Genomic DNA, 27,144 nt, shown 5'->3' with positions numbered 1-27,144 from the left:
GTACTGGTAAATTCGTCAGTTACCAATTTTTTAAAAAACTCATGACTAATAGTTTTACCAACTCCTTTCAAACCAATCTGAAAGCCAAAAACAAAAAACAAAAATTTAAAAATTATAGAGTCTTCCTGATACTAAGCCCAAGAATTTTACTTTCTTCAAATCAGGGGAACCCAAATTATGATAAATAATTCACTCCAGCCACTGGGAACATTACTGCACAGTGACATAATCAGAAATTTTACTTCTTCCATTATTTAACTTATTTATTTCCACTCTAATCCAAATACCAGGAATGTAGGAAGTAAGCAAGAGGATGTAATTTTCCCCGAAGCCTGTGACTGAACGTTACAAAATTTACAACATGAGGAACTTAAGCACTGTGGAAGGTCCTGATGGTAGGGAAATGGGCCACTTTTATGGCCTTAAGAACAAATTGCAAATCTCTAAGGCAGATTTAGACAAGGATTTATCCAGGGATCTGTCTTCTCCAAAGCTGGACAGGGAGGCAGTGTGGAAAGCACAGCTTTTCTTACAGGATGAAACACGTCACTTGGAGATACGCTGGTTTCCTGAAGAGAAGGAGATGCTGAAACATCTTGTTTTGTGCATTTTAAATCTTCCTTGTTTTCCACCATCAATAACTGTTCTATCTCCTCTTTCAAAGTTAAATTTGCCTGAAACTCATGTTTGGGTATTGTAAAGTGTTCTTTTTGAGTTATTTTCTGGTCCTCTGAACTCTTTGACTCCAGGCAAATGAGTTTGTTACTAGACTCCTCACTGGCTTCCCCATCCTTTATGGGAGGTAGAGGTTGAGCTTTTGCAGTTTCTTTACTCTTAGATTCTTCTTTCAGAAAATTCACATCCTCATGAGATTCAGGAGATACATTAATAAAACTTGGAGATTTATTTGTCTGAGAATCTTTACAAAATAAGAAACCTGTGATATTTTCCTCTTTTCCTGCAGTCTCTGTCAATAATTTCTTTGGATGTAGCACTGTCCTTATTAGGAGGCCCCGTGCATTCACCCTATATTCTTTTACAGCTCTCTCTCTGCGCTGCTTCTGAAAGTCCTTGAGTTGAAGCAGTTCCTCTGGCAGCTCCATACATGTAGGCTAAGAAAAGAAAATGAACACGAGTTACTTATAACTAAACTTCTCAATCTGTTACTTAAAATCAATGGTAATTGGCAAGGGAGGGTCTATTCAAATGTGCTCATATAGCACCCTCTAGTGTCTGCAACTATAGTAGTAATACTATTTTTTTCTTTTTACTCAAGTAAAGTTAGCCACAGAATAGTACTATTTTTTGAGTAATTTAAGTATTTTGAAAAGGCAATGAATCCACAAGAGCGTGCATGTGTATATGCATGTATGAATAAAGATTATACAGGAAAAGAAATTCTCTCTTCCAATCTGGCACCAGTTGCCTTAGCAGGTACATCCTCTAAAAAGCAATTTCCTGTGTAATCTCCCAGAGATAGTCTATGCATGTATGATCATATGTATATACATATATCTCTTACTAAATGTTTATACTTTTATTAGAGCACATTTTTATTTTCCCGAAAATTTTTATTTTTATTTATTTATTTATTTTTGAGACAGTCTTGCTCTGTCACCTGCGCTAGAGTGCAGTGGCATCATCATACCTTACTGCAACCTCAAGCTGACCCGACTGCTCAGCTGGGACTACAGGAGTGCACCACCACGCCCAGCTAATTTTTCTATTTTTTGTAGAGACAGAGGTCTTGCTCTTGCTCAGGCTGGTATCAAACTCCTGGCCACAAGCAATTCTCCTGCCTTTGGCTTCCCAAAGTGCTAGGATTACAGGGGTAAGCCACTGACCCAGCCTCACATTTTTATTATTTATTTATTTGTTTGGTTTTGAGACAGAGTCTCACTCTGTTGCCTGGGCCAGATTGCTGTGGCATCAGCCTAGCTCACAGAAACCTCAAACTCCTGGGCTCAAGCAATCCTTCTGCCTCAGCCTCCCGTGTAGCTGGCACTACAGGCATGTGCCACCATGCCCGGATAATTTTTTCTATATATTTTTAGTTGTCCAGCTAATTTCTTTCCATTTTTTTGTTGTTGTTGTTTTTAGTAGAGACGGGTTCTTGCTCTTGCTCAGGCAGGTCTCGAACTCCTGAGCGAAAACAATCCACCTGCCCTAGCCTCCCAGAGTGCTAGGATTATAGGTGTGAGCCACCACACCTGGCCTCAAATTTTTATTTTGATAACTTTTTCTAAAAATCATTTTCTACAAATGGTAACACACTATTATATTCTTCTGCATCTTGATTTAAAAAAAAAAAACTGCCTTGGAGATTTTTCCATATTGGCATTTCTAACCGCTGTGTGTGTGTGTGTGTGTGTGTATATATATATATATATATATATCATAACTTATTTTTAGTTGCCCAGCTAATTTTTTTTTTTCTATTTTTAGTGGACGTGGGGTCTTGTTCTTGCTCAGGCTGGTCCAAACTCCTGACCTCAAGTGATCCTCCCGCCTCAGCCTCCCAGAGTGCTAGGATTACAGGCATGAGCCACTGCGTCTAGCTAAATATGATAAAGTTCAGTATTTATGAGATAATCATAAGACTTTCTCAGCTCTAATAAAATGGAGAATTCTCTAATGTTTAACCATGCTTGCAACTAGAATCCAGTGACACATTAAGAAAAAATAACACATCTACGTTGTGTTCATATGAAAAATGCAGGCCAGGCGCGGTGGTGGCTCACGCCTGTAATCCTAGCACTCTGGGAGGCCGAGGCGGGTGGATCGCTCAAGCTCAGGAGTTCGAGACCAGCCCGAGCAAGAGCGAGACCTCATCTCTACTAAAAATAGAAAGAAATTATCTGGCCAACTAAAACATATATAGAAAAAATTAGCCGGGCATGGTAGCGCATGCCTGTAGTCCTAGCTACTTGGGAGGCTGAGGCAGTGGGATCGCTTAAGCCCAGGAGTTTGAGGTTGCTGTGAGCTAGGCTGACGCCACGGCACTCACTCTGGCCCGGGCAACAAAGCGAGACTCTGCCTCAAAAAAAAAAAAAAAAAGAAAGAAAAGAAAAATGCTAGTATTTTATTTAGAATTTTGTATCTATATTCTTAAGTGTGAATGGTTTACAGCAGTAACTGGAAAACTTTTTCTGTAAATAGTCAAATAGTAAATATTTTTTTTTTTTTTTTGAGACAGAGTCTCACTCTGTTGCCCTGGCTAGAGTGAGTGCCGTGGCGTTAGCCTAGCTCACAGCAACCTCAAACTCCTGAGCTCAAGCGATCCTCCTGTCTCAGCCTCCCGAGTAGCTGGGACTACAGGCATGTGCCACCATGCCCGGCTAATTTTTTCTATATATATTTTTAGCTGTCCATATAATTTCTTTCTATTTTTAGTAGAGATGGGGTCTCGCTCTTGCTCAGGCTGGTCTCGAACTCCTGAGCTCAAACGATCCGCCCACCTCGGCCTCCCAGAGTGCTAGGATTACAGGCGTGAGCCACCGCGCCCGGCCCAAATAGTAAATATTTTGTCTTTGTGAGCCACAAATGAACTCGGTCTTGTATCCTACTTCTTTTTCTTCTTCTCCTTCTTGTTTTTTTTTAGAGACAGGGTCTCACTCTGTCACCCAGGCTGGAGTGTAGTGATATAATTATAGCTCACCATAACCTTGAACTCCTAGGCTCAAATCATCCTCTTGCCTCAGCCTTCCAAGTAGGCAGGATTATAGGAATGCCACCTCGCCCAGCTAATTTTTTTTTTTAAATAGATGGCGGGGGACACCTCATGTTACCCAGGCTGGTCCCGAACTCCTGGCCTCAAGCAATCCTCCCACCTCAGCCTCCCAGAGTGCTGGTATTATATGTATGAGCCACCTCACCCTGACTTCTTCTTCTTCTTTTTTTTTTTTTACAATCCTTTAAAAATGTGAAAACTGTTCTTAGCTCATGAGTTGTACAAATACAGGCCATGGGCCAGATTTGGCCAGTGGGAAACAGTTTGCCAATTCCTAGTCTATAATTTTCTTATATTACTCTGGCTACAGAAAAGAACTAATGAAATATTAAATTTACCCATTCTTTGACAGAAATATTTCTTGGAAACATAATTTAATATTGTGAAAATGTGCTCAAGGGGATGGATTAAGCCCAAGCTATAGCCCCTTCAAAAATATTTATCACCAAGTCCGCCCCACAAAAGTTGCCATAGCTATGAAGACAGGGTAACACTGTGCCTGTTCTCCATGAGGAAGAAGGCAGAAAGGAGGTCCTGAAGACACACCTATGAAGAGCTACACCTACCTCTATGCCTCCAAGCCGGTCTGCAGACCCTTCTCGATAGGTATTTAGGTACCCGTCCACCAGGGTGGTTAGGTCAGACATCATCTCATCCATGAGTACCAAGCGAAGGGGTAGAAGATAGGTAGCTTCCAGGGCCAAAATTTTCAGTAAAGAGGGTAAAAGGGGTCGTGTGAACCATACTTCTGGATTTTCCTAGAGACAAGAAAATAATTTTCTCTGAATAGTAAGCAAGACTTTAAAGAAAATAACTGTTTAAGGGTTGCTTAATTTAAAACACTGTCATTTTCTTCTATTATTACCTTCTCCTTTATACTATTGATAGCCTTATGAGCACACGTGCACACACACACACATACACACACCCCTAAGGGGAGAGGTAGGTCAATCAATCAGGACTTCTCGTTCAAGGCTGGAGGCAACAGACTTCATTACATGAACAAAATTGTTGTCAATATAGTCAAGGATATTAGGAGCTAATTTTTTTTGGAGAAATAAACGAGGTGATTTTGGTTTCATTGCCTTAAACCAAATTACCACAAAAATTACCCCCTTGTCCCAACTTAAAAATTTATTTCAGAGTAGTTTTGCTTGTTTGTTTGTTTGTTTGTTTTTTGAGACAGGGTCTCACTCTGTTGCCTGGGCTAGGGCACAGTGGCATCAGCCTAGCTTGCTGCAACCTCAAACTCCTAGGCTCAACTGATCCTCCTTCTTCAGCCTCCACAGTAGCTAGGACTACAGGCGTGTGCTACCATGCCCAGCCAATTTTTCTATTTTTTTGTAGAAACAGGATCTCATTATGTTGCTCAGGCTGGTCTTCAACTCCTGGCCTCAAGTGATCCTCCAACCTTGGCCTCCCAAATTGCTAGAATTATAGGCGTAAGCCATTGTACCTGGCCCAAAGTACTTTTAATTGATAACCAACAAATCTGGATCCTGGCTTTTATCCACTTGAGACCACAAACTGTTCTCATTTGGCACAACTAAGATTTTAGGCAATGCTTATAATTATATGGCAGCTGTCATTTCTTTATATAATAGGCTGATGTTCCTGCTCAGAAAACACTTGAAAAAGTTAACATCGGCTGGGCTTGGTGGCTCATACCTGTAATCCTAGCACTCGTGGGAGGACTGCTTGAGCTCAGGAGTTCGAGACCAGCCTGAGCAAGAGTGAGACCCAATCTCTGCAAAAAATCAAAAAATTAGCTGGGTGTGGTGGCTCAGGCATGTAGTCCCAGCTACTTGGGAGGCTGAGACAGGAGGATTGCTTAAGCCCAGGATTTTTAGGTTTCTGTGAGCTAGGCTGACATTGTACTCAGGGCAACAGAGTGAGACTCTATCTCAAGAAAAAAAAAATTAACGTCATATGGGACATCTTTTAATACTCACCTGAATTAGTTTTTGTCTCTCCTCTAGAAAGGAGAGATATTTAGGGGCTACTTTAAGGTGTCTGATTAAACTTTCCTGCAAAGTACTGATGCAATTTGGAAGAAAGCCACCTGTTTCCATGGAAAATTGAAGGACATCTGCTACCTGTGGTATTAAAAAAAGACAAACAGAACAGTTGAATATGTACAGAAATCTATCTCATGGCAGAAATACATTTAGAGACAATTCTTTAAATACCATTTTCCCCAAGGACCCACATGATAGACAATGCCAGTAGGAAATTTAAAGTTGTTCAGTTAACTTATTCTGAAAACATGTTTTTAAAAAAGGAAAAAAATAATACAACTTTAATAGGTCCTTGTCTACTTTCTTTTCTACTTCTTTTATTTGCTTGCTTTAATGGCCATTTATTACTCTTTGGTGCTTCTGGTTAATAGGAAAGGAAGATAAATTCAAAAATTATGTTTATTACCTATTAGCAACTCTGATAAAGTTTTGGTATGGAAAGCTAATAAAATTAAGAATTGCAATAACTATTTGTGTGTGGTAGTCTAAATAATGGCCCCCAGAGATATACTAATCCCTGGAACCTGTGAATGTTATCATCCATGGCAAATGGGACTTTGCAGCTGTGACTAAGTTAAGGATCTTGAGATAAGGAGATTATCCTGAATTATCCAGGTAGAGCCTAAATGTAATCATAAGTGCTCTTTTAAGAGGAAGGCAGAGGTAGATTTTACTATAATCAGAGGAGAAAGTGATGTGATGATGGAAGCTGAAATTAGAGTGATGGACTTTGAAAATGGAGTAAGAAGCCACAAGTGAAGGAATATAAGTGGCTGTTAGAAACTGAAAAAGCCCAGGAAATGATCTCTTTCTTCAGAGCCTCCAGGAGAAACCAGCCCTGCTGACACCTTGACTTTAAGCCCAGTGAAAGTGGTTTGAGACTTCTGACCTCGGAAACAGTATTAGGCCACTAAATTTGTGGTGATTTGTTACAGCAGAATAGGAAACTAATACAGTATGTTAAAGAAAAACAAACTGGTCAAATTCTGATTTCCTGCTTCTTACACAATGGAAATCTGAAAAGAAAAGCATAGAAAGATATGCCAAAGTCCTCATTAGACAACAGATTTAATCAAGAAGCCTATCGGCCTCAACGAAAAAATGAGCAATTCTCTTACATTTTGGAGTAAGCATACAAGCAATCTCTATATAACGAAAGATTCTGAAAGAAGGCACAAAGGAACATGTAAACAAGAGAAATGTAAAAGTCTGTTATGAGTAAAGAGCAAAAGTGAACCACATATAGTAACACAAAATTGAATTTTAGGAATTGCTGCTCAAAAATAATTGGCTAATTCATTCATTTCCTCTCTAAAGATTCTAGGCTATACATTCAAGACATCCCTTTCACTGGCATAAACCTAGAAGAACTTAAAGAAAACACGAGGAGAACTAATAGTTTTACTGTTCTCACAGCCAAACCAGAAACCCAGATCAGCTCTAAGGGTTACTAGAGTCTAGGGATTTCTCATTTCTCTAAGGTCCCTTAGATGAGAGACAAATCATATCTCTTTAGGCTGTTTTGGGCCAGAATAGGTTTTTTGGGGGGTATATCCAGAACAACCTGTAACCCCTGAGCTAGATGCCAACCTGCCTTAACTGATACATATGGCAGAAATATGATTATTCATCTTACACTAAAACCTCCCATGTCAGGCTTCTGAATGATCCTCAAATTGCTCAAGTTTCTGAATGCTATGAAGACTTTGCTTCTTATTTGACAAATTCTGGAGCAAAATGAGGAAAACATATTCCTAAATAATTTTAAGTAACTTTCCTACAGTGCTTTTATAGTATACCAATGTTCTCACATATCATATTATACAAACATCTTACGTAAGAATTGGGCAGGAATGGGGCACCTAAAAAAAAAAAGACGACTTTCAATCACTAATCAGACAAGGCCTATTTTCTACAGAAGCTATGTGTACTGGTTTGAATCTAGCATTTCCCTTCATGTACCTGTGTGTCAAAGACATTATTCAGCACAATTCCATACTGGTGAGAGAGGCAATCAGAAAGCCAACGACAATCATGAATAACCTAAGGAATCAGAAAGAGACAAAGTAATTAGAACCTGGTTGATAATCTTACTAGGGAGGAATCAGCTTACATACTCACCTTCAAAATTCTCTTGTCTTCTAATACCATCTGAAGTCCATTGTTGAAAGCACGACTTCCCAGAAGGAAAATGTCAAATAAGTAAACTCGGCTATTTGTGGCCACCTACAATAGACCATCCAGACATACATACCATAGGATAAGGAAGAACTGGGGGAAGGGATCTGGGAATCAAGAATAAAAGACATGCAATAAAATATTTAACATCTTCACATTTAAGTAAATAATAGTCACTCAATGATTTTTAGGGGGAAAAGGTTTAAAATAATCTTAAGTAAAAAAAAGAAACAATCACTGTGATTTTCAAAAGGAAAGAAAAGGATAAGCTGATGACTCATACTTTCACTTTTTACAGTCCGAACTTTACTGTTTACCAGTCTTACCTATGGCATTCTAATTGTGATACTGTGAGATATATAGTTGGTCTTCCTCCGGGTTTCCTGAAATAAAGCTACTAAAACCCTTGGAATCGTGGAAATGATAAGAGTGTCTTTTGTATGCAAATGAGATGGCTGGTGGTTGGGGGCCTCTAGATAGCTTCAAGATGAGGGCTGGTCACAGGAAAAACCCACAGCAGGATTAGAGGGTTGAGACTCATCCCAACTACCCAAATTCCAGGGAAGGGAAAAGGCTGAAAGTCAAGTTGATCCCTAATGGCTCATGATATAATTAATCATGCCTACATAAGGAAGCTTCCATAAAACCTCCAAAGGAGGCCAGGCTCGGCGGCTCACGTCTATAATCCTAGCACTCTGGGAGGCCCAGGTGGGCGGATTGTTTGAGCTCAGGAGTTCAAGACCAGCCTGAGCAAGAGGGAGACCCCGTCTCTACTAAAAATAGAAAGAAATTATATGGATAGCTAAAAATATATATAGAAAAATTAGCTGGGCATGGTGGCACATGCCTGTAGTCCCAGCTACTCGGGAGGCTGAGGCAGGAGGATTGCTTGAGCCCAGGAGTTTGAGGTTGCTGAGAGCTAGGCTGACGCCATGGCACTCTAGCCAGGGCAACAGAGTGAGACTCTGTCTAAAAAAAAAAAAAAACCTCCAAAGGACTGAGTTCAGAGGGCTTCTGGATAGCTGAGCATGTGGAGGTTCCTGGAGGGTGGTATGCCCCTTCTCCCATACCTCACCCTACGCATCTCTTCCATCTGGCAGTTCATCTACGTCCTTTGTAATATTCTTTATAATAAGAAGTGGGTAAATGTAAGTAAAGTGTTTCCCTGAGTTCAGTGAGCTGCTCTAACAAATTAAATCAATGAGAGCAGGGGGTCATGGGAACCGCAATTTACAGCTGGTTGGTCAGAAACATTCACAACTGGCCAGGGTTGGTGGCTAACGCCTATAATCCTAGCACTCTGAGAGGCCAAGGCAGGAGGATTGCTTGAGCTGAGTAGTTTGAGACCAGCCTGAGCAAGGGTGAGACCCCAGTCTCTACTAAAAATAGAAAGAAATTATCTGGCCAACTAAAAATACATAGAAAAAATTAGCCGGGCACGGTGGCGCATGCCTGTAGTCCCAGCTACTAGGGAAGCTGAGGCAGTAGGATTGCTTGAGCCCAGGACTTTGAGGTTGCTGTGAGCTAGGAGGACGCCAGGGCACTCTAGCCCAGGCAACAGAGTGAAACTCTGTCTCAAAAAAAGAAAGAAAGAAAGAAAGAAAGATAGATAGATAGATAGATTGATTGGCATCTGAAGTGGGGGGCAGTCTTATGGGACTGAGCCCTCAACCTATGGAATCTGACACTATCTCTAGGTAAATAATGTCAGAATTGAATTGAACTAGAGGACACTAAGGTGGTGTCTAGTGGAGAATACACAGCAGAACGGCATGGTTGGTGTGTGGGGAAACAACCTCCACACATCTGGGGTCAGAATTTTTCTGTGTTGAGTAAAGAGTAGAGACAAGGAAAAAAAAAATATTTCCCCCTCCCTGTATCTCTAACTCTAATACTCCAGGGATCACTGGCTTAAAGTAAATGAACAGTATCTCATTGTTATTAACATGAAATGCTACTTCTCTGAGTTCCATAATATGCATGATTATGTTAGATGTTGCATAAAATTACACATAAGGGGAGATTCTCTGCCTTCTAGAGGTTTAAAACAGGCAACAAATATACTGGCACAAATGTTATAATGTCAAATATTCAACACTATTTTATAGATCAATTTTATATAAGAATTCTAGATTGTTTCTAATCACAAAAGCAGCATAGCTGGATGACCTACTAAGATAGAGAATGAAGGCAAAAAACATCCAAATGGGTCTAAAAAGCCAGCCATGTGAAGTCTAATGACATTTTTGTTACTTTAGGAGCTGAACTGTTGTTATAGCTACAATTGCCAGACTTACCTGCACCCATTCTCAGAACTTTCATATTTTTTGCCAGAATCTGACAACTAAGAGTGAATCCCTGCTTCTTTAATTATAAAAATTGAATAGATATTTGGAAAATAATTCTCTACTAGACTATAAGCTCTATGGTAGAAGAGATTATGTAGGGTTCACCATGAACACCACTATTTAACAACTAGAACAGAGCTGAACAAATAGATGGCTGTTACACATTTCTTCAGTGAATCAATGTATGCCATCCATATGCAAAAACTGTATATGGCTTTAACAACATGCATTCAAATTTATATCCTGCTTTGTCACTCATAAACATTCAAACATTTCTCCATATTGCTCTCATCAATTTTTGACAGCTGTATAAGATCTATCAAATGTAGTGTAACATCTATCATTAACCATTTAAAATCATGCCCAGGGGGTGGGGAAAAAAAAATATGAAACTGTTGTTTTTAAAAAAAAAAAATAAATAAATAAATTTAAGGGGAAAAAAAAAAAATAAAATCATGCCCAGATAAATAGGTTCTTGCGTATGTTTTTTTCTTCATATTTTGAATTATTTATGATAGATTCCTAAAAGTGGCCATGAGAAGTGGGCCAAAGGATATAAAACACTGCATGACTCTTAACAAATATTTGCCACCTACATCTTATGACATGTTATTATATCTGAAAATATTTGACCACAGATGAAGATTAAATATTTAAATAAAGTTAAGAAAAGCTGTGACAAACATGGATAGAAAGGAAGCAGATTAGGCAAAACAAAACAAAACAAAAAAACAAAATAAAGGTTTAGGAATTAAAGGTGCCAAATACTAAGAAAAGTGAGGAGATGGGAATGGGGGGATGCGCTAAAGGTCTGCGTAAGGGGAAATAAGCTCCCCAGTTAACCTCACCCATTCCCTTCCCACTAAGGACAGAACATACATTCTCTGGATAAATCCAACCAGAGAGGCTCTTGGGGTCGGGAACATAAGAGAAGGGTAAGGGTTCAGTAGAGGAGTAAAAAATGAAACTCTGCACACTAAAGTGTGAGCCTCTAGTCTAGACACCTTCTCTTGTAGCTTCCAGGCTTAAGAACATCAGCCTACATTGGAGCAGGAGGGTAGAGGGCTCTGGGAAAGATGGTTTCAACACAAAAATGCAACATAAAATTTAATAGGATAGATTTAAGCACGTGAAAAAATTGTATGGAATTCTTGAAGATGTGGAAAGGCTTAGTCATAGGTGCAAAGAAACAAAGCTAATAAAATGAAGCAATTACCAATTCTGTGAAAAACAGAAAGTTGTTCAAGAAAAGAAACAATTCTTCTTGGCTTACATGGTCAAAATAACAGATAGCCTGAATTCTGTCTTAACCAAAAATTGTGACATAAGTACATTGGGAAGACCTAAGAAGGTATGAGTCCTACAAAGGAGCAAAATTTGAATTCACCATAATAGAAGTTAATAGATAGTTTATAAAACTGATGAAATCAAGAGAAAGCAATAAGCATGTTACTAAAAACAGGAATATAGCAGAAACAACATTTTGATGTGTTAAAATTGCCTCTGTAAATGAAATAATGTTTGTCAAAGTGCTTTGTAAACTGTAAAGTATTACTTTGTTTTAACAATCCTGTTGTTACATTCTAAAAGGCTGGGCATGGGTGGCTTAAGTCTGTAATCCCAGTACTTTTGGAAAGGTGAAACAGGAGGATCACTTGAGACCAGGAGTTTGAGACCAGCCTGAGCAACACAGTGAGACCCTGTCTATAAAAAAAAAAAAAAAAAAAAAAAATTAGCCACGCATGGTGGCACACGCCTGTAGTTCCTGCAACTCAGGAAGCTGAGACAGGAGGATCAATTGAGCCCAGGAGTTTGAGGTTGTAGTGAGGTACGACTATGTTATTGGACTCCAGCCTGGGTGACAGAGCATGATCCTCTTTTTTTTTTTTTTTTTTTTGAGACAGAGTCTCACTCTGTCGCCCTAGGTAGAGTGCAGTAGCATCATTGTACCTCACTGCAACTTCAAACTCCTGGGCTCAAGTGATCCTCCTGCCTCAGCCTCCTGAGTAGCTGGTACTACAGGCGTTCCCCACCACGCCAAGCTGATTTTTCTATTTTTAGTAGAGATGGGGTCTCACTCTTGCTCAGGCTGGTCTCAAACTCCTGAGCTCAAGTGAGAGTGCTAGGATTACAGGCATGAGCCACTTCGCCCAGCCAATACTGCCTTTAAAAAAAAAAAAAAGTAGTGGGATTTTTCTGTTCTCATAAAACATTTATCATTATTTGTGGGGGTTTAAATACACAAGCCCAAGGACCTTGTTGAGCAAAATGTGCCCATTAATTTGCTTCCAGTCACAAAAAGGACAGCTATAACCAACTGGATATCCCCTATGGGGATACCTAGAAAACCAAAGGGGACAAATTAGGAAATAACCTAGAACTGTCCAGACCTGCATTACCAGAAAGTCTATGCTTTTGTTTCAGTAGACAGAAGTTTTGGTTTGTTTTATTTGTGGCTGGGTGTGGTGGCTCACAGCTATAATCCTAGCACTTTGGGAGGGTAAGGCAGGAGGATTGCTTGAGGCCAGGAGTTTGAGACCAGCCTGGGCCACATAGTGAGACCCTGTCTCTACAAAAAATAGAAAAATTAGCCGGATGTGGTGGCACATGCCTATGGTCCCAGCTACTAGGGAGGCTGAGGCAGGAGGATCGCTTCAGCCCCGAAGTTTGAGGCTGCAGTGAGCTTTGATGCTGCCACTGCACTCTAGCCTGGGCAACTGAACGAGACCCTGTCTCAAAAAAAAAAAAAAAAAATTTGTGATTGCACTGCTAACTCAAATCTAGCCATCTCAGAACTAAGGTTTATCAAGTAAGTGCACAGAACAAGAGAGAGGCAATTTAATCCTTGAGCAAAACTAGACTCAGACACCTCCATTCCTTTCCCTTGGAGAAGTACATTCCAGAGGGAGGAGTTCAAGAGGACAGATTGCCAATGCTAATAGAAAATATTCTCTCAGTGAGTAGCAGTAGGTCCTGTGTCAAAGCACAGAAGACACTGACTGAGGATTCAGTGTGTTCTCTTGACCACCCTTAAATACCAATGCTGCTGGGTTGGATCCAAAAGTGGCTACCCATCCTCTAGCTATTTGAGGCTCACCAAAAAAAACCTTCTTTTGATATAATGGGGACCTTCACCTGACATCTCCCAGGTACAGAAAAACAAAGATGGTGTGATAGAAACTTGCTGTGGAAAGCTACCACCCTAGAAGAAGAGAGAAAAAACTCTTCATATATCTAAAGTGATAGAACGGGGGAAAGAAGACCTCAGTCAGAGCCTATGAGACAGCAATGATGGTGAAAAAGTGAATCTCTGAGGAGAGAGAAACTCTTTCTTTTGAAAAGAATAAATTGAGTACCAGAAGGAAGAACATTCCAAACAAGTTACAAAACAATGACACTGAGTTGACAGAAAGAAGACAATTAAGAATAAATCTACCAGTGAATCTGTAATTTGTTTTTAAAAATTTGGTAGAATACACTGATAACATCAAACTGAGGATACCATTTGTTTATCAGGAAAAATTTTACATTTTTTTTTTTATACAAATAGTTTTTTGCTACATGGATGAATTGTATGGTGAGGAAGTCAGGGCTTTTAGTGTGCCCATCACCCAAATAGTATACATTGTACAGGATAGGTAATTTTTGATCCCTCACTCTCTTCCTACCCTCACCCCTCTATAATTATTTAAAAATAAAAAGTTTTCAAAAATCTGGGCCAGCGAGGTGGCTCCTGCCTATAATCCCAGTACTTTGGGAGGCCAAGATGGGATGATTGCTTGAGGTCAAGTGTTCGAGACCAGTCTGGGCAATACAGAGAGATTCCAACTTAAAAAAAAATTAAAAATTAGCCAGGTGTGGTGGGCATGCACCTGCAGTCCTGGCTACTTGGGAGGCTAAGGCAGCAGGATCAGTTTAGCCCAGGAGTGCCACTGCAGTCCAGCCTGGGTGACAGAGCAAGACCCTGTGTCAAAAAACAAAAAACAGAAACAAGTTTTACCTGAAGCCAACACAGTTTCCCATGACGACACACATTAGCTCCTTCTGCTGCCACACTGAGGACACTCTGTTTCTTGATGTGGAACATCTGGTAAGAAAAGGAAGAAAAGGAAAATGCTCCAAGAAATAAATGTTGGCATTATAACACCATGAATAGCACAAGTAAAATGGCCTGTCATTTTAAAAAGTGGATCATATTTTTTAAACTTACAAAATTTGACTAATTCAAAACACAGAGTCTATTTCACATACACATATAAATCAACACTTGACACTTCTGATTCTCTTTTTAGTTTTAGCAAAGGTATTCCACAACTGGAAAATAAATCACTCATACCCCAAATGCTAAAAAGAGTTGAAAACTCAGGCACTTTTTGTTACCACTGATGCTTCCAAGAAAGAATTCGAATCTTTTTTTTTTTGAGGCAGAGTCTTGCTTTGTTGCCCGGGCCAGAGTGAGTGCGTGGCGTCAGCCTAGCTCACAGCAACCTCAAACTCCTGGGCTCAAGCAATCCTTCTGCCTCAGCCTCCCGAGTAGCTGGGACTACAGGCATGCGCCACCATGCCAGGCTAATTTTTTCTATATATATTTTAGTTGGCCAGATAATTTCTTTCTATTTTTAGTAGAGACGGGGTCTCGCTCTTGCTCAGGCTGGTCTCGAACTCCTGACTTCGAGCGATCCACCCGCCTCGGCCTCCCAGAGGGCTAGGATTACAGGTGTGAGCCACCGTGCCTGGCCTTAGAATTCGAATCTTTATGATGAGATTTCTCATGCAAATTTATGGTATGCCCCTGACATAGGGCAATTTATTGTATCTGAAAGGAACACATGTTGTGGCTAACTCTCACTGTGTCTACTATTCAGAATGACAGAAACAAGGACTCAACAGGTCCCTTAAAGCCTTGGATTCATTATGTTACTTAAAACTGAAATAGTGGTACCCTCGGAATACCCTCTTGTACTTTGATTATCTATAATCTCATTCTATTTCAAAATATTATACAATTCTAAAATCCTTAATCCATAATCCATAAAAATATTTGCATGATATAAGATCCTCCCCATTTTATAGGTAGGTAAATTACTTGAGAATAGGAGGGAATAGCAATTTACACTGGCACTGTCTTCCTTTAGAGAGCAGAAAGTGTTCTACATTCTGAGTATCTCTCACCAATGATGTGAAAATGGGACTGCATTTCAGTTTCATCTGCAATCAATAATAAGAAGGCTGCAGAACTGGTAGTAAAAGCTATATTTCGCTATTAAGAATTCCCAACTACCTTCTCAAAATTCTACAGCAAAAGTTCTTATCTCGTTTTTATTGTTGTCATGGACCCTATAAAGAATCTGTGATATATGAAGAATTCTTACAACGCAATGATAAAAACAATTATCACAACTCAACTAAAAAATGGGCAAAGGATCTAAGCAGATATTTTTCCAAAGAAGTTACACAAATGACCAGTAAGTTCATGGCAAAATGTTCATCATCATTAGCCATTAGGGAAATAGAAACCAAAACCACAACGCAATGGCTATCATCAAAATGACAGATAATAACAAGTGTTGGCAAAGAAGTGGAGAAATTGGAACTCTCATACACTGCTGGTAGAAATGTGAAATGGTACAGCAGCTTTGGAAAACAGTCTAGCCATTCCTCTAAAAGTTAAACGTAGAGTTACTATACAACCTAGCAATTTCACTCCTAGGTATCTATCTAAGAGAAATAAAAACATATGTTCGTACAAAAACTTGTACATGAATGTTCATAGCAGCATTATTGACAATAGTCAAAAAGTAGAAACCACCCAAATGTCCATCAAGTGGTGAATGGATAAATAAAATGTAGTACATTTGTGGGACGTGGTGGCTCACACCTGTAATCCTAGCACTCTGGGAGGCCAAGGTGGGAGGATCGCTTGAGCTCAGGAGTTCAAGACCAGCCTGAGCAAGAACCACACCCTGTCTCTACTAAAAATAGAAAAATTAGCCGGGCATCATGGCGTCCACCTGTAGTCCCAGCTCCTGGGGAAGCTGAGGTAGGAGGATTGCTTGAGCTCAGGAGTTTGAGTTTGCTGTGAGGTTGCTGACACCAGGGCACTCTACTCAGGGCAACAGAGTGAGGCTCTGTTTCAAGGAGAAAAAAAAAAGTAGTACATCCGTACAATAGAATCAATAGAATATTACGTGGCAATAAGACAAACTAAAATACTGATTCATGATACAGTATGGATGAATCTTGAAAACATTATGCTAAGTAAACAAAGTCAGGTACAAAAAAAATCCCACACATATGTATGATCCAATTTATATGAAATGTCCCGAATAGGCAAATTCATAGAGACAGAAAGTACATTAGTGGTTGCCAGGGGCTGAGGGGGGATTGAGAGTGATGACTAAAATGTGTGGGGTTTCTTTCTGGGTATCAAAAATGTTCTAAATTTCATTATGGTGTTGGAGGTACAACTCTGTGAATATACTAAAAACCAATGAACTATACATTTAAATAGGTGAACTGTATGGCATATGGATTATATCTCAATAATGCTGTTTTGAAAAAGAATCTGTTGGCCAGGCGCAGTGGCTCATGCCTGTAATCTCTGGGAGGCCGAGGCGGGAGGATCACTCGAGGTCAGGAGTTCGAGACCAGCCTGAGCAAGAGCGAGACCCTGTCTCTACTAAAAATAGAAAGAAATGATTTGGACAGCTAAAAACATATATAGAAAAAAATAGCTGGGCATGGTGGCATATGCCTGTAGTCCCAGCTACTCAGGAGGCTGAGGCAGAAGGATTGCTTAAGCCCAGGAGTTTGCGGTTGCTGTGAGCTAGGCTGATGCCACGGCACTCTAGCCAGGGCAAAAGAGCGAGACTGTGTCTCAAAAAAAAAAAAAAAAAAAAAGAATCTGTTGATAACTCACTCTCCCTTTAAAAATGCATCCATGTACACACATGCATAGGCTTGCACCTACACAGAAAGCTCAGCGACTCTCCTGAAGCCCATTTGTGAACCACACTCTAGGATAATTAGATACTGCCATTTCTCAAATAAATACATGGTTATAGAGAAATTGCCTAAGTAGAACATCCACAGTGGTCCCTCTAATTTCTGACTCTTCTCTGAAACTGACAATGGTTTGCCATCTCATTCAACTCGAACTCAAAATCCTTATATTATAATGTGTAGAAAGCCCTACGTGATCTGCCTCTGGGCTCCTCCCCATTTCCTACCACTGTTCTTCACTGTGTTTCTGCCACACTGACCTCCTTGCTGTTCCTCCACTCAAGTCAGGATTGCTTCAGCCTTAGTGTCTTTGCACTTGCTAATTCTACTTTAGCGTCTTCCCCTAGATATCCACATGGCTAGCTCCCTTACTTACGTCAGGTCTCTGTTTCAATGTCACCTTCTCAGAGAAATTCTCTCTGTCCATCCCATATAAAACAGTACCTCCCTGTCACTCTATTCTGCATACCATGCTTTATTTTTCTTCATACCACTTATTGTCAGCTGAAATACCATCATTTGTTTATTGTCTTGCATTAGAATGTAAACTCCTTGAGGGCTGGAACTTTGTCTTGATTATTGTTTTACCCCAGATCTCGAAACAATGTCTGGCATATAGCAAGTACCTAAATATTTTTAATTAATAGGGAAAATATCAAAGATATTATAATAAATTTATGAGACACAGACACAATACCTATATACAGACAATACTGGGAATGACTGAGGACTGTACTTACAGCAGCACCAAACTTCTGCTGGAACTGATCAATGACTGTGTATGTCACCTCCTCTTCTTCTACAGGAGAAGGATGGCATTAGATATATTTCTCCTCCTTTGGCAACAGAATAGCCTTCCCACTAATTTTAGCAACACTCATATACTTCTACTCTATTACAACTCAAATGTCTAATGTTATTTCATTATCACTTGCAGCAGCCCATCGCAGAGTGAACCTTAATTAGCATCCTGTTTGTCAATTGAGAATAAACAAAATCCCCACAAATGATATAATCTTACAAATTGAATTTTTTACCCATTTTCTGTAATAGTCCAGTAATGTTTCCCTCCTCATAGGTGTACATCTTGAAAACTTTAAGATATGAACTTTTTAAAAGCATGTGCGTAACAAAAAAATAATAATTAAAAATAAATGAGCCCTGGAGATGGGTCATTGCCCATACTTTTAGAATCCTCTGGATCCCGACAGTTAATTATTATTAAAAATTATGTAATTTTAAAAATGAAAGGTTTAACAGAACACAGAGTTCCTTTTCATTTCCCAACCCCTAAAGTTTTGGAGTGGCACAGGACACAGTTCATGTCCCTCTTTCTTTTCTATCCATGCTCACTTTTTTGGCAATCTCATTTAGTCTCAAAGCTTTAAATATCATCTATAGGCTGACTCTTTTTTTTTTATTCTTATTTTTGCAGCAACGTGGAACTAGATATAGGCTGACTCTTGAATTTATCTGCCTCTCCATCTCAGAACGCTCTCCTCATTCTAGGCTTTTATACCAACTTAGGGTGACCAGAACTGAACTCCTACTCATCTCCCCAAAACTTTTTCCACCCATAGTCTTTCCTATCTCAGTTTAATAGTGACTCCATACTTCTGGCTGCTCAAAAACCCCTGAAATCATCCTTGATTCCTTTCTATCTCTTATATCCACATCTAATCTATCAGTTTTCCTGTGGGCTCCATCTTCAATGTACATCCAGAATTCTACCACTTCTTACAAACCCTGCTGCCACCACCAGGATCCAAGCCACCATACCCACTTGTCTTTAATTATTTCAATAGCCTCCAAACTGGGATCTATGCTTTTACCCTTACCTTCCTCTCAGTGTCTATACAGCATCTAGAGTGATCTTGTTAAAACAGAAGTCAGATCATGCTACTTCTCTGGTCGAAATCTTCCAATGGGAAATTGTTTTAAAAAAGACCATTTGTAATAGTTTTTTTCATTTTTTTAACCCAATTACTATGCTGTGATCCATTTATAATAGTATAAAAATGTGAAATATTTAGTGATAAATATGACAAAAGATGTGAAAGACTGAGAACTATAATACACTGCTGAAATTAAAAATGATCTAAACAAACGGAGATACATACCAGGTACATAGATCGGAATACTCGATTTCTTAAAAATGCCAAAATTCCCCAAATTTATCTACAGATTCAATGCAATCCCAATCAAAATTCCACTGAGTTTTGTTTTGGTTTTTTTTTTTTTTTTTTTTTTTTTAAGAAACTGAGTAGCTGATCCCAACATTCATAGGGAAATACGAAGAACCTAGAACAGCCAAAAACCTTTGAAGAAGAACAAAGTTGGATAACTAATACTATCTGATTTCAAGATTTATCATGAATTGATGATAATCAAACAGCCTAATGTTGGTATATAGACAGAAAAGCAGATCAATATAACAGAATAGAAAGTTCAGAAATAACATATACAGATAATTGATTTTTTTCTTTTCAGAGATGGAGTCTTGCTCTGTCACTCAGGCTGGAGTGTAGTGGCTCACTGCAGCCTCAAATTCCTGGGCTCAAGTGATCCTCCCACTTAGCTTGCAGAGTAGCTAGGACTATAGGTACGCACCACCAGGCCCAGCTAAGATAACCGATTTTTGACAAAGATGCAAAGGCAATTGAATGGAGAAAGTACAGTCTTTTCAACAAACGGTGGTGGAACAATTAGATACCTATCTATCTATAAAACCTTGAATTATACCTATCATGTATAAAAATTAACTCAAAATGGATGATAGACTTAAATGTAAAACCTACAACTATGAAACATCTAGAGGAAAACATAAGAGATGTTAATTAAAAAAAAGGAACTGTCCTATGAGATATGTTTTATCAAATAAAAAGAAAATAAAAAAGAAAATGAAAACATAGGAGAAAATCTTTGTGACTTTGAGTTAAGCAAATATTTCTTAGATACGACATCAGAAGTACAAGCCATAAATGAAAAAACAATGGGTAAATTGGACTTCATCATAATTAAAAATGTCTGCTCTTCAAAAAATACTTTAAGAAAATGAAAAGGCCAGGAGTGGTGACTCATGCCTGTAATCCCAGCACTTTGGGAGGCTGAGGTGGGAGGATCGCTTGAGGCCAGGAGTTCAAGACAAGCCTGGACAACATAGCGAGATCCATCTCTACCAAGAATAGAAAAAATTATCTGGGTGCAGTGGTACTTGCCTATAGTCAGAGCTACTCGGGAGAGTGAGGCAGGAGAGAAACTTCGGCCCAGGACTTTGAGGTTGCACTAAGCTATGATGATGCCACTGCACTCTACCCGGGGCAACAGAGTGAGACACTGTCTCAAAAAAAAAAGAGTTCTCAACCACAATAAAGAGAGCCTAGAAAATTCAGAGCCCCAGTGCTCACCTGATGGGCTGTACTTGAGATCATTCAGCAGGGAGGTGGTTGGTGCCTCAGGGTCAGGAGAAGTAGGCTCACATACATTTAGGTTTTCATCTTTCATTTTATCCATCCTGATTCTTTCTGTATTTAGACTATCCTTACAAAAAACAACACTCAGGTGAACTTGTTCTTTGTTGCTGATGTCATACACAGATTCTGCCACACCTTAATGGTAAGGACTGTGGTCCTCCATTAACTAAAGGATCCATTTATCCATTGTTTACATTGACTTGAGGGTGCTATCTAAAGATGGAAGAAAACATCTATATATTTCTTCTCATTTCTATTTCCTTACGCCATTTTAGGAATCAAACAGCTAGTGAATTAGAGTTAAGGCTTTCTACTCTCACGTGCACATATGGGAAACATCATAATCAAGAAAATAATTCCATCATACCTAACAGAAGAAGCCTTTTCTCTCGCTGCACCTTGCTCCACTTCATCCAGTAGTTCCACTGTAAAAAAATAACTGACTTCCAACAGTTTCCAATCTGAAAACAATTAACCACTCCCAACCACCACACATCCAGTCTGAGTAGGTACTGCAAACAGTAATTGAAATTTCAGTCGATAGGGCTTTCATTGGCCAGCAATAAATAGAGCAGAAAAGACTATCCAAAGTATTGAAGACTCCCAATATCATGTCCTTACATAGCTTCTTGGTTATTCAGCACGATTAAAAACCTCTCTACATATTCCCTTCACCCTTTTTCTTCCAGAGTGCCTTTGTTGTCTTTCACACTGGTTCTAGAGACTTTTTTTTCCCACTTATCCCAATTGTAAAGCATCTTCCCTCACTCACACTGTGTACTGTTTGAGAGTTTTCTCTTAAATCATTCACAGATCTGTCCCTGCCATTCTCCCAGGCTGGCACATTAATAGTTCAGTGACATGAAAGGTAATGAAAGCTAAAATGGAAATCCCAAAAAAATTATGAGAGAAATATTGCATGGAAATGCTGAAATCATTTATTTTTAATCTAATTGTGGAGGTAACGTGCAGGGAAATATTATATTTCACTGATTCTAACATGTACATTTTAAATAGCTCTGAAATTACTGTTTACAATATTAATAAATATATATGATAGTTTAACTGGCAGTTTCTTTTTCTTATGGTGCAAAAAGCAACAGGTGTCTCATAATTAATAGCATCTTAGATTCAATGAAGCATGTTTAGATACTTTTTAAGGAAAAAGCCTCTCAGAGAGCCACTATGTTTTAAATGTCTCTTTTCTCTGCACTATCTAGAAGTGTTGAATCTAGGGCAGAGAAAAGTAAAATTCAGTAAAAATGCTGATTAGCTATTATTATCCTTCATCTTGACAATCCTTATCCAAGGTGCTTTTTGAGAGGACCCCTCCATGGCTGATTGGGCCACAGGGCAAAGAAAGAGAGGACCATCTTTTGAGATTAAAAATTATGAACAGGCCAGTGCTGTGGCTCACACCTGTAATTGTAGCACTCTGGGAGGCCGAGGCAGGAGGATCACTCAAGGTCAGGAGTTTGAGACCAGCCTGAGCAAGAGCAAGACCCCGTCTCTACTAAAAAATAGAAAGAAATTATCTGGACAACTAAATATATAGAGAAAAAAATTAGCTGGGCATGCTACCGCATGCCTGTAGTCCCAGCTACTCGGGAGACTGAGGCAGAAGGATTGCTTGAGCCCAGGAGTTTGAGGTTGCTGTGAGCTAGGCTCATGCCACAGCACTCTAGCCAGGGTGAAAGAGCGAAACTCTGTCTCCAAAAAAAAAAAAAAAAATTATGAACAAAGGCCAAGTCCTGATAAAGAATTTAGGAAGAGATGAATTCCATATGTACAGATTACAAAGCTGGTCAGTAATCAGCCTTCTTCTGAGCTAGGGAGAAGGTAGTAGTGATTCCTTTGCTTCTCTCTACAAACTCATGCACAGCCTAGCTTTGTTCCAGTCCAGAGCTCGGTTTTACTGCAAAGGTTAATAGTTAAAACACAGTTAAGAATTCCACTACTGCCACCACCATCAATGGTATTACAAGAAGGTATTCAACGGACAAAGAGTGTTTATGGTACCATATTTAGTGAGAACGGATAGTAGGTAGCTGTCCAAACTTGTGGAACTTGCAATGGCTCTAGATTTGCAGTCATTAATTTGGTGAGATTTTCATCTCCTCCTAAATTCTAGTTTTCGCACAAAGCAAAGCAATCTTTTAAGCAGTAGTAAACTCTCCTTTCCTCTGATCTGCCCCAGTGGGGAGAAATGCACAGCCCTAAGAAGCCGCAGACCTCCCATTCCTCCACTCAGCACTGATATTCACTCCTCCTTGGAGGGTAGAAGCAGAAAGCTCCTGAATCCTTGAAAGCAAGAAATGTTCCTGTTTTCTCTTATCCTACTTGACTTGTCTGAAGCACACTGACCAGATGAGTTCCTATAGCTATACTTTCAGGCAAACAATTGTACCTACTCTTGCTAAATGGCTTGTACTAGCAGACATAAAAAACAGGGCTACTTCTTACAATTCCAAAATCCAAAAACCTCTGAAAACCAGAATCTTGTTGTAACTCTTTTAGCAGCAAAACCTGACATGCTATTTATAGTCCTGTTTTATTCCACGTATTAGAATTAACTCTGGAGAAATGTGTTGTATTTCATCATGCTGCCCAGACCTTCTTGAGGTAATACGAACAGTATATTTTCTGTGCTATGTTTTCCAAAAGTGCAGGATAATTCTGGATTCTCAGACATTTGGCCCCAAGGTTTCAGATAAGGAATTGTGACTGGACTGTGGACCTATAGCATTTAACTAGCTTGCTTAGCAAGACAATCCCTTCCTATTCAGGCTCCTAACTGCCAGCTGTCCAAGTCTCTAGTGATGAGCACCAGCAGACCTCATATTATAAAACCAAAATGACTGCAATTCTGTAAGCCTATTCTTCTTATAGAGTACCCACAGAAACAGTAAGAAAGGGTCAATTCTCAAATACCAACTTTAAGAGTTCATAAGTGCAATATAAAAGGCAAGACAACACCCTATTTTATTTCAAATAATGTAATGAGGGAGACCAATGAGTTTACTCCTACTGCAAACCCCAGTACCAGCATTCAGGAAAGATGAAATTCTCACCATTCACAATCTCATGACCGAAAAACATCTTCACTCCTGGGACACTTCGACCCGTCTGTACATTCTTCACTGTTACAGAAAACAATTCATGCAGTTAATAATAAAAAAATATTTTCCTAAAACAGTAAGAAAACACTCTTACTCTCAAAATTGCCCAAATCTGAGTTTTATAAAGATACCCAAATTATTTTCCCCAAGAAATGAAGAGTCAATAATAAATTACAAAGCTACAGCCTTGAAACAAGTAGTGTAAAGAACAAAGTAAACCCCATTATGGTCCAAGAGAAACTAAACAGGGCAGCAGGACACTGATTCTAAAATTCTCCTGAGAATATTCTAAGGCCTTTGGGGCTCAAGACTACCTATTAATTGTATTTCTATTTATTTTTACTCCACCTAATAACCCCAGAAAGAAATTGAAGGCATCTGACTACTTCTAGAGTCCACACACTGCTTCATGTCATGCTACATGCTCTAAAATATGATCAAGGACAGCAATCCAACTCCTGGTTGATATGTAAATCCTTCTGATCTGTTCCAAGCCTACTTCTTCAGCCTTACCTCTCATCATATCCTTATACTGAAATTTACTTAGTTTTTATGAATGTGCCAGGTTTTTATGTCTCTATGTATTTGTACATGCTGCTACTTCTGCTTTAAAGTATGGTTCTCTCAAAGTACAGCTCCAGTCAATTTAAAAAAAAAAGAAAAAGAAAAAAAGTGTGGCTTCAAAGCATAGTATCATCTATTAACTTGTTAAAAATGCAAATTCTGGACCTTAAGAATCAGAAATTCTGGGAGTAGGGCTCAGAAATCTGTGTTTTAACAAGTCCTCCAGGTGATTCTGATACACAACAAAGTTTGAGAACCACTGGCTTAATACAACCTTCTCTTTTCTCATCGCTAACTCATATTCGCCCAGATGTAGTTCCATCATCAATGTCTCCTTTAGGAGACTTCTCCACTGTCCTAATCCAAGCACTCCCCAATCTAAATTAGCTGAGCCTTTGTGCATCTCTCCTTTATCAGAAAGGATATCACTTGTCTACTTATTTGTATCCTTATTGGACTAAGTTTTTTGAGGACAGGGACCATGTTATTCCTACATGTATCCCTAGTACGAACCACAGTACCTGGGATATAAAACAATCAATAAATGATTATTGAATAAATTAATGTTGTCAAAACCTATTATAGTCCCATCCTAGCTCACAAAAGCCTATTTTAACTTAAAATATGGCTTAACAATAGCAGTAATATCTCAAATGCAATTTATACATGTTTCAATTGTGAACTTTAAATTTATCATGCCAGAAAACAACTACCCTAGCAAATCAGTACTGCAGCTGAATACAAACTTTATATATTGAAGCTTTGGGGCTGGTATACATGGAGGCGCTGGGAGGGTGATGCACCCGGACAGGGCATGGAAGTTCTGTGTCCCCTCCCCCATAGTTTGCCCTATGCATCTCTCCCATGTAGCTGTTCCTGATTTGTACCCTTTATGATAAACCAGAATTGAAGCCAGGAGATGTAGAGGCTACCTTGTGACCATGAGCATGACAAAGCATGACAAAGGATCATGGAGGTGGCAGAGCAGGAGCACAAGGCACCTGGTCCCTTCTAGTGTCTTTCAGCCACTGTACTATTTCTTAGCAGCCTACTTATGGAATTCCTTTTGCATGAGAAAAACCAACCTCCTACTGTCTTTGTGAATTTGTCTGTTGAAGTCAAAAGCAATTCTAGGCCAGGCGTGGTGGCTCATGCCTATATCCTAGCTCTCTGGGAGGTCAAGGCGGGTGGATCGTTTGAGCTCAGGAGTTCGAGACCAGCCTGAGCAAGAGCGAGACCCCTGTCTCTACTAAAAATAGAAAGAAATTATATGGACAACTAAAAGTATATATAGAAAAAATTAGCCAGGCATGGTGGTGCACGCCTGTAGTCCCAGCTACTCGGGAGGCTAAGGCAGGAGGATCACTTGAGCCCAGGAGTTTGAGGTTGCTGTGAGCTAGGCTGATGCCATGGCACTCTAGCCTGGGCAACAGAGTGACACTCTGTCTCAAAAAAAAAAAAAAGCAATTCTAACTAATACAGTGGTTGTTTTTAATTGTAAGATGCATAAGGACACAAATTAAAAGAAGTACTCAATTAAAAAGCTCTCTCACCACCTCACTGCTCTGGGAGGAAAAAAAGAGAAGAAAAAAAAAAGAATTCTCTATATTGAAATGCTGCTATCCTGTCAAAAGTATAGAAATGGGGAATACCAGCATATGTAGTCACATTGTTCTGTTAGAAATGTTCTGAAAATGGTATTCTAACCTTCGTCCCACCCCTTCCCCAAAATAGGGATGATAATGCCACCCTCCCAGTTGTTAATAATGGAGCCCAAAGCCATCACTTAAGTTCATCCGTTAATCTCTTAAAAGGCAGAAGATCATAAGAAATAGAATGAGACCTTTTTTTAGGACAACAATCTTGTTAGGGTCCACATGCTGGAGCACACCCTCGAAGACACCACAAACCAACGTGAGTTTTACCCTTCTCCACAAAATCTGGTTGAGGAAATGGTAGTCACTGCTGAGATCCATGCTAATTGATCTGTCTTCAAATAATCTTCTTTAAGCATCCAAACACTTGAAAATTAATAAAGAGATTTATGATTTTAAAATGATTTTTTTAGAGTAAAGTTATTTTTCCTTTCCCCATATCTGTAATGGACAAGAAGAATAAAAATATGAATAATTCAGTTTTGTTCATCTTTTTTAGAATGATGAGAAAAGGATCATTGCAAGCACTAATTCTCATACATGCAAAACTAAAAACCATAAGATTTTGGGCAAGGTAGGCTTGGCTTCTTTGTCCCTAAAATGGGGATATCACCTTCCCTTCCTTAGATAAATGGAACAAGCAGAATATTTAGACTTTTTTTTTTTTTTTTAGACAGAGTCTCACTCTGGTGCCCAGGCTAGAGTGCCGTGGTGTCAGCCTAGCTCACAGCAACCTCAAACTCCTGGGCTCAAGCAATCCTCCTGCCTCGGCCTCCCGGAGTGCTAGGATTACAGGCATGAGCCACCACGCCCGGCCAATTTAGAGGCTTTTAAAAGACACATACATACATAATTTTAACCAAAAAAAGGGAAAAGAACAAATTTAAAAAATTGACATCAGCAAAAATACTTGCCAACACATACTGCAATAAATTGTTTACCCAGAAATGTCTCGGATGCAACCTCTTCTAGATCTATCCTCTTCTGGATTAATAACATTTCCAGAGTTTTACACTGTTATCAAATAAAGCATAACTGACTTAGAACTATCATAATT

The 27,144-nt window shown here is 39.3% G+C and overlaps 1 protein-coding gene across 2 annotated transcripts; it reads right to left on the bottom strand.

The window, feature by feature from the left end:
* Positions 1-389: 389 nt before the first annotated feature.
* Positions 390-26,408, bottom strand: EXD1 (exonuclease 3'-5' domain containing 1). 2 transcript variants are annotated; one of them, XM_069461367.1, is made up of 11 exons: positions 26,276-26,408; positions 23,821-23,889; positions 21,117-21,174; positions 20,684-20,811; positions 18,017-18,075; positions 14,275-14,361; positions 7,870-7,974; positions 7,711-7,791; positions 5,683-5,826; positions 4,297-4,488; positions 390-1,112 (listed from the first exon to the last, which is right to left on the bottom strand). In XM_069461367.1, exons 1-11 carry the CDS (start codon positions 26,406-26,408, stop codon positions 444-446), a joined length of 1,725 nt encoding a protein of 574 aa, XP_069317468.1. In that variant the 3' UTR covers positions 390-443. The 2 variants fall into 2 exon arrangements, with proteins under 2 accessions (XP_069317468.1, XP_069317478.1); XM_069461377.1 differs by lacking the exon at positions 23,821-23,889.
* Between the last annotated feature and the right edge of the window lie 736 nt (positions 26,409-27,144).

Source organism: Eulemur rufifrons, chromosome 2 (genome assembly GCF_041146395.1).
Source record: "Eulemur rufifrons isolate Redbay chromosome 2, OSU_ERuf_1, whole genome shotgun sequence".
In the NCBI taxonomy this organism is placed as follows: Eukaryota; Metazoa; Chordata; class Mammalia; order Primates; family Lemuridae; genus Eulemur; species Eulemur rufifrons.
The sequence above is the reverse complement of the archived record's forward strand: the minus strand, read 5'-3'. Positions and strand labels throughout refer to the sequence as shown.

Coding starts and splice junctions, on each gene's coding strand:
- EXD1 (XM_069461367.1), bottom strand. CDS start 26,408: ATGGATCTCAGCAGTGACTACCATTTCCTCAACCAGATTTTGTGGAGA. Junction 23,890..26,275: donor GATTGTTGTCCTAAAAAAAG/GTCTCATTCTAT, acceptor TTTCTGTAACAG/TGAAGAATGTACAGACGGGT. Junction 7,975..14,274: donor GGAAACTGTGTTGGCTTCAG/GTAAAACTTGTT, acceptor GGTCTATTGTAG/GTGGCCACAAATAGCCGAGT.